The 14,925-nt window shown below is 43.4% G+C and overlaps 1 protein-coding gene across 6 annotated transcripts in view; it reads right to left on the bottom strand.

Annotated features, from left to right (window-relative positions):
• ZBTB44 (zinc finger and BTB domain containing 44) overlaps window positions 1-14,925 on the bottom strand; it is a 46,926-nt gene that overhangs the window by 16,636 nt on the left and 15,365 nt on the right. For 3 of the 6 annotated variants that reach the window (XM_071726803.1, XM_071726804.1, XM_071726801.1), the window contains exons 2-3: window positions 7,963-9,032; window positions 3,805-3,889 (exon numbers count right to left, since the gene is read on the bottom strand). In XM_071726803.1, the coding sequence (XP_071582904.1) occupies window positions 3,805-3,889; window positions 7,963-8,980 (1,103 nt within the window). In that variant the 5' untranslated portion in view covers window positions 8,981-9,032. The other 3 variants (XM_071726805.1, XM_071726807.1, XM_071726802.1) reach the window with 2 other exon arrangements.

Below are 14,925 nucleotides of genomic sequence, written 5' to 3'. Positions count from 1 at the left end.
TAAAGGGAACATTTGCAAGAGGATGGATCATAGCCTGGGCCTGGCAGGATGTAGTTCACTGCCACTTATGGGTCTAAAAAAGCCAACTGATGGCTCACTGAATGCACTTGAAATGAAATGAGGGTGTTTTTAAACACTGGTTCTGATTTGTCTAACCAAATTTCAGGCAAACTCTGGCACTTCTGTTCCTCCTTGTGAGCAGATCAGTAGATAAAGGAGAGATTTTACTCTACCCAGATCTGGAAACACTGGTTTTGTCCCTGGAGTTGGTATGACCAGAAGCTTTCCACTTCACCACAAACAGGCAGGCCTGTTATCCAGAAATATATTTAAGAAAATAATAATTCAAAAAGGACAATACTGCAGAAAAAGCATAAGGCAGAGAAGTCCAGCTGCCACAACAACCCAATAATCAAGTAGCCAAACTGCTCTGGGCTCAGGATGGACAACTTCCCCCTCATCTGGTATTTGACAAATGTCACACTGTCTGGCTAAGGGGCAAATCCCTTCCTTGTGCTCAGCCAGCTGGAGAATTCACAATTAAAATTGTCACAGCTATGTGCCAACAGAAGTGACAGCTGCAATGCTGGGGTGAAAACAAAAAAAAAAGGGGGGGTGACTGTCTGGGCAGCAAGAACTCCTGCTCTTAGCTGTACATACAAACCAACACACAGAGAGTGCTCAAATAAAAATTGCAGATTGGGGTTTTTTTGTAAGAACATTTATGGAGAAGCTCATCCTCTGGTAACAAATTTCTTAAGTCCTCCCTCCCTCATTTCTGTGCTGGGGGATTGTCAGGAGTGCACCCTGCTCCTAAAGTTTTATAGGGAGACACTCAAACCAGGGCAGAAATTAGGAGTCACAGCCCTCCTTTAGTTTCCAGCTTTCTTGGGCTAGCTCACCCTTGGAGACTGCACTGGTGCCAGCTTCTCTGCCACTGAAACAGAAAGAAGTGCTTCAGGGGCAAACTCCTGAGAAGAAATTTAAAATAAAGTTTGTTTTTTAAAGCAGATAGAAGAGGAAGTACAAGGCTCTCCAGCTACCAGTGACTGGCATCACTTTTTCCATCCTCACACTGCAAGCAGGCTGAAATACCTATTGGTGACACAACTGCAGGCCTCAGCACAATGAAGAAATTACACTGGAAACACAACCATTATTTTCTCTCCCCTGCTTAAATTTTCATGACTTGCAATTTGTCATAAATGGGGCATTTAGCAGTTGAGATTTGTCTAACACCTCAGAGAATTTCTGTACCAGTGAGTTAAAGAGAGAGGTTTAAAATGCTTTCACTGAGATGCTAAAATATTCTTGCAACTCTTTCTGCCTTTCACTGAGAGATCATAGACATGGTTAACTATGTAGACCTAAACTCTGACAAAAGTGAATGCCAAAATGCTCACTGGGCCTGGAAATGTTCTCTATTTGTAAATAACAATTATTTTTAAAAAGTGGAGGTTGTCACTGGCTTGGATCAGAGAGATCTTTCACAACTGAGCCTTTGCAACTCCTTTTGAAATGTGGCCATGAGCTGATGCAGAGACTGTTAAACCACCCGAGGCTGAATTCCAGATCTGTGCTAAAAAAGTATCTTGCAATCCAACCCTGAATATCAAAGAATCTTGCAGCCTTCACTGTGGAACAGTAGCTTGAGATCTAACAGGTTCCTGTGTGCCTATTAAGCTGACAACGCTTCCACGTGACCTCCTGTTTCTGAAACTCTGATTAGTGAGGAGGACCAATTAGTGGCATTAATCATTTAACACAGACACTGAAAAGATATCTTAAATCTTTTGAAATTGTCTCCTTCAGACAGACAAGGCTTCTGCTTTGTTTGAGGATTAGAAATTATATAAATACATTTGCATTGTCTGCTCACAACTGATTTTGACATTTAGACAATCTCTGAGCTTAAACAAAAGGTGCATTAATAAAAAAAAAAAAGGAAAAAACCAAAAAGCAAGGGAAATTTTCTCCACCCATAAGATTTCTTGCTCGGCTTTTCATTTGGTTCAGCTGGAAGTAAATGTTTGATTTGATCCAGATTTCTGCACTGCTTTGTAGAAGTCTGGGTGCCCAAACTGCTGTGCAGGGAATGACAGGTCATATTTATTTCCTGAGGGGCCCATCCCAACCTTCAAATGGGAACTGAAAAGTCCAGTGCTTGAAGGGCTGTCACAGCACATCAGAATGCACTGTCCCCTCCTGACAGGTGTGTACACACTCCCCATGTGAAAGGAAACTTTTTAAGACTTGAAAAGCACCATTTTACACATTTACTGGCTCAGGGAGTAAGTACAGTCCTGGCATTTTCCTTTGAATTTCTAAAATAAAACACTTGGTAGAATGTTTTAGTTCTGGAGTCTGAAATTCTCATAAATTCCCATAACTATTTGTTCCCTTATTGTTGTATAAACAATGTGCAAATTCTAGTTCATTTTTGCTGATGCTTCTGTTACTCTGAGACTAATTATTTTCCAGCTCAGGCATAAAGTAAAGCAAACATTCTTTCCTTCTCTGCATGGCAGAGAACATTTACAAGGAATTTTCAGTGCTTCAAAAGGATTTGATGTATTTTGTGCTTTCTATACTGAAGCTCTGCAATTTTATGGGAAATTTATTAAGTAATCCACTGTTGAAAATACTTCTGCCACTTGACTTTAGAATTACAGCTTTAAAACCCTGGACTAGTTCTAAATGCAACACGTGCTCCTGCTATCAATCCAAACCCAACGTGCTGGCTTTTATTTTTACACTGAGGTTTGTTAGCAGATAAAATCTTCCCTGTCACAGACAAAACCATACCTAGGCAGTTATTTTCCCTTCAGGTTTAATTCTACAATGGGGCAGGTTTGAGATGGAAGTAGCAGGGAAGGTTTTATGAGCTATGAAAATCCAGCTCTGGATGGTTATCTCTGCAGGGAGTTTCACTTGACACAGTTTCTGCAACAACTCCCAAAGGTTTTTACTTCTTCCTCAGACCCACTTGTCTGAGAAAACACCCAAAAAAAGATGGCTTGTCAATACTGTGCACAGTTTTGCTTAGAAAGGGAACAGCCAGCTCAATGTCCTGCTTGAAACAGAGCACAAAAGCCAAGCAATGGCAGTCAAAGGAGCTGAGTGTACCCTTTGTGTGCCACTGGCAGGTACACCACGTGGCTCCAGCAGCACCCCAGTACATCTTGGCCAAACAGACCCATTTTTAGTTGTTCTGCCTTCTCTGCCAGCTTTCCCTTGTAAGGGATTCTTTTAATAAATCACTCATCCCAGCACAGCAAAGGGCCACTAAATATTTACAGTAAGTGACAGACAGCATCTTGGTAAGAAGCTACAGGCAGAAAGGTTGGGAGACAAGATTTGAGGCTGCTCTGCCTGCTCTGGGGTTTATGGCAACAGCAAAGCCTGGTGAAGGCAAGACTAGGTACTTGTTTTATTTCACTGCTTTTTTGTCCTTACATCAGCTTTAGCACGCATGTAGCCACCAAACCTGTTTCCCAGTCAAGAGGTTTTTTAAAAAAATGTGTTAAAAAGAGCAGTGATGAAGAAAGAGTAAAAACATGAATACCTTTCTTCACCAGAGCTGCCTGGAAATAGACAGGAACTGAAAAGTAACAAGTAAGCAAATTCTGACTTTCATCACCTACATCTTTCTAAAGCATCTGCTCCTTCAGGCACTGATTGTACTTTGATCAACACAGAGAGGGAGATGTAGGAACAAGGAAACAGTCTGGGATTAAGGCTGGGGAGGTTAATTACAGCACAGCACTTGCTGCAGAACAGTCTGCACACTGAGCAGGTACATACCGATCATCATCGTCTGCGTGAGCGTTAGTGCCAGAGGTGCTTTGGAGTGTGGGCAATCCCTCTGTAACCCCCTCATCTATTGAGCCTAGGCAAAGAAAAAAGGGCAATTTAATGCAAGGAAATGTTCAGGAAGGGTTGGGGAGGGGAGAAGGGAAAGACACATCAAGCTTGAATTCCCAAAACTCTGACAGGTGCTGCTTACTGGGGGATCCCGCACTAGAACTGTCTCGGGAAAATCCTTCACAAGTGCCAAAAATGCCACAGCCCAGCCCAAGCTCCCCTCTGCCCAGATTTTCTACTAAATGGACAACTCAACCAAGGGCAAATGGTTGGCACACCTGGAAAATGGAAAGAAAAGGCAGAGTTTTCACAACACATCCAGCTCGTGCTGGAAATGCCACCTTTCAGCTGCAGGCACTGTTTCATCAGGCTCCAAGACTTGTTGAGCCATTAAAGAGTTCAGTCCTGCTCCACTCCACAGCTTTTGTGCTCTAGATCTTCCACATCTCTCTCCTCACTGATATTACCTTCATTTATAAGATGCTGAGACAGGAGGAGCCCTCTGAGCAGCAAGAAGAGGCCAAACACATCCGTGTGTAGGAGAAACTTGGAGACACAAAACCATTCCAAAGCTTTGGTGAACAAACAGTCAGGAAAATGCAGCTCCAGTGGGCTCTGGAAACTGAATTTAAGGTAAATGCAGCTCTAAAGCTGAACTAGGACTTGATTCACCTCCTGTGTCTGTTGCTCCCTCATTACCACTTGGAGTCTGGCACTCAGTCCCTGTTTAGGAGTATTAAGCAAGTTTTTTTGGCCTGATAACAGGGAGAAAAGTTGGCAAGTACAGAACTCAGAGACAAACACTCAGAGAACTGGTGTTTGTACCTCACCAACCACGTGAAGCTCAGGACAGAGTGAGGAGATGCTCTTGTTGCCATGGCAAAAATAATTCTGCTTTCTAAGAGAGTGGAATGGGAGCAACCTGAGTGTGGGAGCACACACTAGGAAAATCCAGGAGCATCAGGTTTACCATGACAAGTGTCAGAGCAAATGGGAAACCAAAGAGAAGAACAAAGAGATGGAAAGAAAAGCAGAAAATGTGCTTGTTTTGTCAAAAGGAAGGAGAAGAGTCTCCAAACCAGGCTGTCCCTGTAAAGGGCAGGATGTTCTACAAAACCTTTCTGAAGTGGAAGATTATTGTCTTCACGTGAGCCCATGCTATGGGGCCAGGGATGGGAGGAAACTTGCATCTCCAGCATTTTCAAACTAACACCAGAAGACTCAAAATTGATAATTTTGTTAGGAGCTGGCAAACTATGTTGGGGAAATTCAGCAACTCTGCAATCTATAAAGCCACGAAAGTTAATCCCATTTTTTTGATTTATCCTTTCTCATGAAATCCTTAACTGAAAGTCTGCTGAAAAATAAGCCCAGATTGTCTTAGGTTTAATTTTATGCCCTCACCTCTCAACTGGAAACAGTTTTAATGAGTTATGAAAATATCTTCTCAGACACAGTTATTGTTGTAATCATAGTGACTTATTTATCAAGGCCCTGCTCCACGTCTCCTTCCATATTTTAAAGTGCTTCCAAATATAATAAATTGCAAATGAACAATTCTGGAAATTGCCTGAAGACTGAATAAAAGCTTTTTACAATATCAAAAGGAGAGGCAGGGTTGCTTTTATAAATGCACTATAAAACACTGAGATAAATACATGCAATTATAGGAGGGAAATATGTTCAGGGAAGAGAAAGCTGTACTTTAACATATCTTGCTGCTTCCATTTACTGTTCTTATATTGCTGCATAAGGAAATACCTCTTTGGGAGGTAAAAAAAGTGCTTGCTAGCTACAAAGAAGCCTTATCATGTACTAGGTAGGTGTGAGCTGTGCTAAGAAGCATGACCACTGCTTCTCTTTAGAGCAAAATGTGCATAAAAACTATTATGAGGACAGTTAATAACATTATGCAGACCACTAAGTGTTAATTCAAACTTATTCAAGGACAAAGAACAGATTTGGGGTTACCACTTATTTTCTTTTCCCTCTCTGTGATCACTTGAAGGAAGAACATGTATTAATATCTGGAAGAACAGACATGAAAGTTTCAAAATTATAATCACTAATGCCCCAGACACTCTGCCCTGTGCTGCACAAATGATCAGGTACATGACCTCAGTGCTACAAAACCTTGGAACAGGGAACAGAAAATGGAAAACTTGCCCCAAAATGTCATGTGCTTTCAACACAGGTAACTTCTGAGGGCAGAGGTGCCAAGTGGCTTGTCAACAGAAATCACTTGGGCAGGAACAGAATTCAGGAAGGTCTCAGTAAACCTGGCTGCTGGAGTGAGTTTCAAAGTAACTTTTGTTTAACACTCTCTTAGAAAAGGAGATTTTACAGCATTGGGGGCACCTCCCCCTCTGCAATTCAATCCCAGTCTCACATTCTCACAGCCCTTTCATTTAAGCAACTTTTGACTGTTCAGTTTTTTCTGGTATTTCCAACACTAAGAGTTTCTTCAATTTCTTCATCCAAGTTGCTTGGGCATGCAGTTTATACTTGGTAAAACTACCTCCTTTCACTTGGTATTTTAAAGTTTCTCTAATAATTATTTGTACTGGTTTTATTTTGTCTGTGCTGGTACATTTACACTGAAGAAATCATTTGCACCTCCTCTCACATGGCCCTAGGAAGGGCTTTCCTAATTTTCTACTCCCATGAGTTAAAACCTGAGTCAAACTCAACCTGTTCTTGAACAAGAACAGCTTTTCCTGGGGACTACCCAGCAAACAAATTCTTACTTTCAGTTTTCAAGCTGTTTTGGCAAACCAGCTTGAAAGATTTGTATTTGAACTGATACTACCTCTGCTTCCCAGAAAAGGTAAACAGCCTTGTCTCCAGCAAATAAAACACTTAGAAAAAACATTAGGGATCTAGAAAATCAACACACGAGCTACACAAACCCAAAAACATCAAGGTGAAGTGTTGAAAGGTGTGAAAAATTGAAAATATTTTCATTTCTTTTCAGTGATTATTACCTGAATAGTTCAACAATGATTATATATTGCAACCCTGGAACTGTCAGCCTGATCTAGCACTCACTTTCTGCAGAGAAGTCCCAGTGTTACACTGACCAAACCAAACAAATAATGCAGGCTATTAGGTCTAAATTATTGACTTTGTTGTAGTTTATTTATTTAAGTAACTGCAGCAGTCTTTCATGTTCATATTACTTGAATGAAGCAGACAAGTACCTTAACCATTCCCAGGGCTTGCCAACAGAACAGGTTTTATTAAAAGTCTTTCAGTAAACAAACATAGTGACCAAGCATAGGTCAAGCACTTAAGCAAAAGCAGAATAGCTGTCAGAGGCAAAAATTTGCTAATAAACTGGAACTATTGCAAACCCTCTATCTTCTGACTTAACTAAAAGCCGTGTCCTGTGCAAAGAGAGAAACAAAGACTGCTACAGTAACCTTAAAGTATTAGCTACTATTAAACAGCAGCCCCCTAGAAGAACCCCAAACTGGTTTCAAATTGTCTTGCACGGAAAAAAAAAAAAAAGAAAGTTTTTCTCAGCAGTTGGCAGTATTTGAAAAGCAACTGGAGAACTAAATCCTGCAGAAATGGCAAAGATTCTCAGTATTATGACTGTGTGGTTTTGCTTTTGTCTGGGGCATTAGGATGACAGTGTTCCACCACTCATTCTGCAAATCTTACAAAGGCTCTCTGTCGAGATGAGACCAGATTTTATGTCTCCCTCTATCCCTCTGTGGCTGCAGACACAAGTCTTTCAAGCCTGGTGTTGCAGCTCAGCTGTGATCACACCCAAACTGAGAATAATTTAGAATTATTTCCCCCACTCAAGCAACCAGAGGTAAAAAGGGTTTATCAATCTCTCTGGAATAAGGGGGTCCACCAAGGCTTACCTTTCTTAGATGCCTTCTGCAAGGTTCTTTAAAGAGTTCCAAGTTCCATGGCCTCATCAGGGTTTATTTGCAACATTTCATAAAACCGGGAACAAACCGCAAGTTTCCCAAAAGGAAAAGATGAGAATAAACAACCCCAAGGGACACAGACTTCCTCCAATAAAATCCCAAGTGCAACACGTGCCTACTGGGAGCTACACCTAACCCCAGAGAACAGCCATACCTATGGAGGAAGACTGTGGGCTGATCAGGAGATCCTCCTGCACTTGCTCGCTTCCCGGCACCGTCTGCTGATCACTCAGGGAGCTCTGGGAGGCGCTCACGGGCTGCGAGACTTCCTCGTGAACCTCCTCGTCGCTCAACCTCTCCACTTTGACACGGACATCCTCTTCGATCACCAGGGGGGAGCTGGCTTTGGTGCTCTCACACGTCACGTACTCAGCGAGCCTCCTGTTGGACTCGGAGGGCCCAGGCATTTCCAAAGTCCTAGAGTTCTCCGCCTGCTTCGCCTTCTCCGATTGAAGCCTCCGATCGATTCCGAAGGGAAAAGTCCAGGGAAAAGCTAAGGAGGAGTCCACGGGTTGATTTCTGGACTCGGGGTAAGAAGCTGAAGGGTTCAACACTTGGGGGGAGCTCGTTTGTGTGTTACATTTGAGGGGGCTCTCGGGAGACATCACGATGTAGCTCTTACGCTTCCGCCGCGACTCCCGGCAGACGGGAATGGTTCTTTCCACCACGCTGCACTCGGAAGACACCGGGGAGAGGCTGCCATCCCGAGAGGTGAAATTGCAGTTGGTGCTGTTCTCCTGCCCTGCATCCAGCACCTTCTCCTGTTGGCTGTTGGGCGTGTTCCACAAAATGCTGGATTTCATGAACTCCGAGCAGGTGCTGGCCACGCTGAACATCTGCATGTAGCTGGCGGCAGCCAGGACGTCGATGATGTTCTCGGTGTTGATGGAGAGCGTGGCGGTGTAAGCGTACTCCAGCAGAGGTATAAACCCTGTCACTGTCACGTGGTGCAGGTCCAAGACACTCTTGCTCTCATCTTCTGCTTGGCCGACGAGTTTGGAGCGGAAGAAGTCGCTGCAGGCTGCCAGAACCACCTTGTGAGCCCTGAAGATTTTGTCCTGGACGCGGATGGTGATGTCGCAGAAGTGTCCGTCGTTGCGGAGCATGTTGAGCTTCCCCAGCATCTCCTGACTGTGAGCAGGGGAATTATGAGTGAATGTTTTAACACCCATTTTTTCACCTTTCTGCTAGAGTTCTTTCCACATAGGAGAGATCACGGGTATCCTAAAAACACAGAGCAAAAAGTGTCATTTTCATCTCTGGAAGTTATAACGCTCCACGCGATCCTCTAGGGTTGGGATTTTTCCAGGATCCAGCCCGTGTCAGGGATCACTCTACAGCCCTGCAATTCCCTGCTTCTCCTTTTCAAACCTGCTGATCAAATTATTTCCAATCTGTCACTAAAATGATCTTCTGCAATTCTGCTCCTGCCCGCTCCAAAACAAACGGCTACCACGGTTTAGAGAGAAAACAAATGTCTGTAATACTCAGACAAAAAAAAAAAAAAAAAAAAAAAAAAAAGCATTTTTGAAACTATCAGCTGTGTAAGAAACTTGTGGTTTTATTTTCTGGGCTAAGGAAATGACTGCTTAAGGTTCCTAAACCTGACAGATGTTGTCAAATGTTTCTTCTAAGTGGAAAAGACATGAGCTTGGGTCAATGTACAAGGATGCAGGAGGAAGCAAATCTCCCAGAGAAGGTATTTAACACCAGGAAAGTTTTAGAGAAGCTACAGCTTGAATTTTCAGAGGACCTCAAGCAAGCTACTAAACATAAAACAGTTGCCAACAGCTCTGCTTTCCTGCTGTACTGCAGGTACTGACTGCCTAAAGCTGCTTTTAATAAAGTTTAGGACTAAGATGAAAAGTTATTGAAAATTCCTTCAAAAACACAATGGATTATAAACCTCAACGGAAAGCTTGGGTTTAAATCAAAGGCACACAACTTGCTTTATAGACGTGATAAAGAATACAAGGAGGGCACCTTCTTCCTTCTGAAAAAACCAAAACTGCCTTCTTCCTGGGGACCAGTTCTCCCCTAGGTGTGGGAGCAAATGACTCGTTTTGGAGCAAGGTCCTGAAGAAGCAGAAAGCATTGTACACCCCAGACTGCCTGCAAGTTTTTAAGCTGCATTTTTATATTGAAAACAAAATGCCTCTGGTTTGGGGAGGATGAAGCTGCTCCATAATTCACTGCCTCTGCAATATGGTGAAGGACACTGTGCCAAGCTAGGTGTGATATGCCCAGACACCCTCAGCCCCTGCTGTGGAACTTTTGGGGCCACCAAAAAGCATCTCCCAACAAGGACTAAGCAGTTCCTGGGCTGTGTCCAATACTTTCTGACTCCTTTCACTGTAAAGGAAACATAACCTCCCCTGTTTCACCTTCTAGAGGTCCCTCCAAGCTTCCATGCAAAGTCTTCTGGTGTTGCACCATGACTCACAGCATTAACATGATACAGAAATATCAGCTCCTGGTGGTTAAACAGCAACAACATAATTGGATCTGATTATTTCCTGGAGTCAGCCAGCTTCTGTACATCACCCTTCCCCTTTTCCCTTACACGTCCAGAAAAACACAGACACAAAGAGCACAGCAAGTTGGGAACAAGTCACCACAAATCTCTCCAGTCTTAGCAGGTCTTTAAATGGCAGCTGTCAGAGCCTACCTTGTTCTACATTTGTGCTTGGCTGCTTCTTGTTCCTACAATTGCACTTTTGATCCTGCAGACCCTTTCAGACAGAAGGGAAACACCTAGTCAAGGGAACAGATTACCTAACATTTAACAATATATATATAAAGTCTGAGTGAAACTATAAGGGACTTTTGGATTTAAAATGAAATTTCACACGACTGCAGAGGAAGAAGTTAAGCACCAGCAAAACACCCCCTTCAGTGAAAGAAAACATATTGACCTCCAGAGGAATCTGAAGATCCAGGCTGACTTTTCTCCAGCATAAATCAAATGAAAAGTAGATTTAATTGATCTCAGACCAAAACACTCCAGTAAAATCTTGTGACAGTGTGTTCTAAAATGGCCTTGGGATACCCTTCCCCCTGAATTCCCAGTTGCTGCAGCAGCTCCCCAGCACATCAGAAACCCAGCAGTACTTTTCTGCTCAGCAACTGCCTACAAAAAGAATAATACATTTGCAAGGACTGTCAGCAGTCTGTCTGGTGTTTAGAAACAGTACCAACACATCATTAGAAAGAAGGAGAAAAACCTAAGCAAGCAATACTCCCAGTTCTTATACTCCCAGCAGATTAACCCATTTTTCTTCTCTGTTCACCTGAATGAGTAATGCTCATCCCTCCAGAGTCTGTGAGAGCTCTGCTCTGAACCATTCCTTGTCCTGCCTCTCCCTTCTTCTGGTTTCCTTTCCCCTTCTCCTTTCATCTTTTGCTTCCTTGACCTTGATCTAGTTACAGAATTCAAAATAAGATCAAGGAAGTCAAGTGATATGCAATAAATTGATTTAAATTTATTACAGGAGCAGCGTGCCTGCCACCAGTGTGGGATATTGCTCTGTTAAGTCACTTCTGTGGAGTGATGTTCTCCCTCATTGCACTGACACCATCATGGAAACAAGTGGCTCCCACTTGGGCTTTGGTGAGGACACAGGATGTTCACACATGCACACGATTTGCAGAAAAAATCCAAAGGGGGGGGGCTGAGGAGCAAGAGCAATACCAGTTTTTTACAGTTAACGAGGGGGCAAAAACCTCCAATATTTTTAGAAGGTAATTTAAACAATATGAAAATATTTTCTGCATGAAAAGATGGGCATGCAGGAGCTCAGCCAGGTTATCCAATGGTTCAGTTCTCTCTGCTAATCTTTTAGGGACACTTTTATAGCCACACTCATTCAGGGTGAGGAAAGGCAGTCAAGGGCTGCACCACCACAACTTCACCTCCAATCTAACATCTCTGGCTTGTCACCATGCTGAAATGACATCTGGTCACCTCTTATTCCTGATTATTAGACAGCTCATGACAGCAGCTGTTAGACCATGAGGTACAGGGTGCTACACTCAGCAGTGATTAAGGAACCATAAACTGGAACTAAATATACCCAGTACCTTGGGAGTGTTTGGGGTGGGGAGACCAAGGTGCACACATAAACTACGTGATAAATAGGTTGGAGCTGGAGAAGTTGTTAATCTTCAAGCTACAAACCATGAGCAGCTCTCCTAAGCAGGCACTGGGGTTGGTATGGCAGAAAAGGGTGGCTTGCTTTTCCTTCCCAGCTTCTTCCTCCTCACAATCCCCACTCCCACACCGGCCCTCCACACATCTGGGTATTTCAAAGCTGAAGAGAAACACAGTGACATTTAAAGACACTCTTTAAAGTTTTAAAAACCTCCTGGTGAGGACACCTCAGCCCCCTTCAGCTGTACTTAACTTTGCTGCAGGCACTTTACAGCTCAAGAAAATGGTTTTTCCAGCCTCTGCTCCCGTGCTGGAAACATCTGGGAATTCAGCATCTTGCCAAAGCACAGACAAGGTGAGAATTCAAACACGAGCACTTCAGGACTCCATGGCAAGGAGATTTTTCTCCTCTCTCAGCCAAAAGCAGCCTGAAGGTAAATGCTTCCATACCCAAGACTTGTTTTGGGACAATGGTTAAACACGTGTCAAGTTTCTCTGCTTAGAAACAGTAACCATGGGAAAGTGTACACTGTGGAAGAGGAAAAGAAACCCCAGCAGAATTGAAACACGTTGTTTATGTGACCTGACTACTACCATGGAGCCAAAAGTCAGCTTCTTATCCCCCTCCTGCCTGACCTCAGGGCTCAAATAATTGGGTTTGAAACATGGTAATAACCTTGGGGTTTTTTCTTTGGAAAAGCCAATTAAAATCATAGAGCTGTTCCCATTCAGTTTCTCACTTAACTACATCATTTCACAACCAAAGTCATTTTTAGCACCACAAAACTACCACCTCACCTTTGACCTCTGTATCCTGTGGCAGCTTACAAAACATCATGAAAACACTCACTTGTCTGAGCACTGAAACCAACTGAAGCCAGATAAATAAATAGTGGCTTTCCTGCCCAAAAGACTTGGGAAATTCCCACTCTTCTGCTCCCCAATCTCCCTGGCACACTCATCCATGGGATAAACCAGATCACTACCTGCCTTTTTTTGGCATTTATTTTTTAGTTCATCATGGCCACTGGTTACAGCACCACCCCCTGAGCAGCAGCAGTAACCCCAACACAAATTTGCAGGGATAAATGTGGGACCTGGACCACCTTCTCTCCACACTATACAGGTACCAGAAGCTCCCCTTGTTCCCTCCAACTGATTAGTATAATTAACTTTATAATTGAATAAGAACAGCTCTTATCATGTACTTGAATTTGCTATTTCTATTTCAGCCTCTAAACACTTGTGTATCTAAACATCTGTTTCCCCAGCACCAGCTGGCCTAATAAAAGGTACTATCTGCTACAGATCTTGCCTTGCTTCACTTGAAAGAAAAAAAATAAACCCAAAATCCTGCTGGCTGGAGCTGTCAAACTGCTCTCACTTCAAACGAATCAACAGCACTTTCTAAACTTTGTTTCAAACCACATTTTAAGTCAGGTCAGTAAACCTGGTTTGAACTCAGCCTGCTCTGACAGTATTTATGGAAAAAAAAAAAAAAAAAAAAGGAAAGGAAAGAAAGAGAAGGCAAACACAAGGTTTCTGAGCTCAAAATTACCTCTATGTGCAACATTCACTTTGGTGTCCTGGAATGTGTGGAATGCAAACCTGTAACCTTTAGCTGCAGTGGGTGAGCAAGGCAGGGGAATGAAGCATCCAGCTCAGTGTGCAGTGCTTCAGAACTCCAGTTTCCCCCAGGACAGCAGGCTTCAAACTGGACACAGCTCACAAAGCACCTTGTGTTCAAGTTCCCCACTTCCCAAACACTGGTAGATTCAAACCCAAAATAGATGCAGAGCTGTGGGCTGTAAACAGAGGTGACACCAGACCCTGCAAAAACCACTGGGAGACTCAGGGCTGGGGCTGACCTGGTCCTCGGGTTCTCACTTTGGGAATCAGATTTTTAGATTCCCCCAATCATTCCCCCCCTGAAAGGGTTCCTGTGTCCCCTTCCTCCCAGCTACACAGTAGAGGACATTTTCCAGGCATTTTCTCTTTTATGGAGTATTTGAGGGGGGGTGTGGGTGGGTTTGTTCTTGGACAGTCCTGGAGGAAGATCTTTGGCTACCTAACACAGACAAAAAAGTCAGTGATGAAGAGATAAGGAACTCCACCTGGGAGCTCTAATGGCAGAGCAATTTCCCCCAGCAAGCTGAAGGCTTGAAATGCTCCAATCCAGCTCCTCCTTGTTAGCAGTAATGCTCCCTTGCAGAGCAGAGGGCACAGAAAAGAGCATGCTGTGCTCTTCCTGTGTCCTCCCCAATACTGCATTTGATAAGACCATTTCTTTTGTAAAAAGTGAGGTTTTGGCACTTTTCACAAGTTCATGTGCCTGAGCTTTTGAGGCCATTGACACCCTCCACCATTAGTGTCACTCACACACAGCACCTGTTAGCTCTGTGTGCACACACAACCTTGTACTTATGCACCACTTTATTTTTTTTTTTATTATTACATTTTTATTTGCAAGAGCACTTTCCAAGGATGTCACCTCTTCCTCTGAAAAATTCCTGGCAAAGGCTTCCCAAAGAGAAGATCTTCCTCAATTTCAAGTTACAGCCCAGCAGAGCCTGCTGCAGAAGGTTAGGAGGCAGTGTCCCAGAGTTACTCTGAGTTGAAGCAGACTAAAAGGAAGGAGTTGTGGTTTCAAATGTGGGAGTGCTGCAGGTCTGTGGAAACAGCCAACACCATTTTCAGATGAAAGATGAACTCTGTGTTCCCCAGGCCTTGACCTGCTTAACACCTCTGGGAACTGCATCATGGAAATAAGCTTCCACCCTCCCCTCAATCTTAAATGAATTTGTAAGGATCAAGCTGAGTTCCTTGCCAGTGCTGGAAAAGGTGAGGTTTAAAAAGTCAACCAGGCTGCAACTCTTGACAAAAAAATTACTGAAAAGATGTGCAGAGCTGAAAACCCTCAGCTGGGCCTGGGTCTGCACAAGCATCACTTGCTTGGTGTCAACCAAA

This window comes from Heliangelus exortis, chromosome 26 (assembly GCF_036169615.1).
Source record: "Heliangelus exortis chromosome 26, bHelExo1.hap1, whole genome shotgun sequence".
Taxonomy (NCBI): domain Eukaryota; kingdom Metazoa; phylum Chordata; class Aves; order Apodiformes; family Trochilidae; genus Heliangelus; species Heliangelus exortis.
This window is presented reverse-complemented; position numbering and strand designations above follow the sequence as displayed.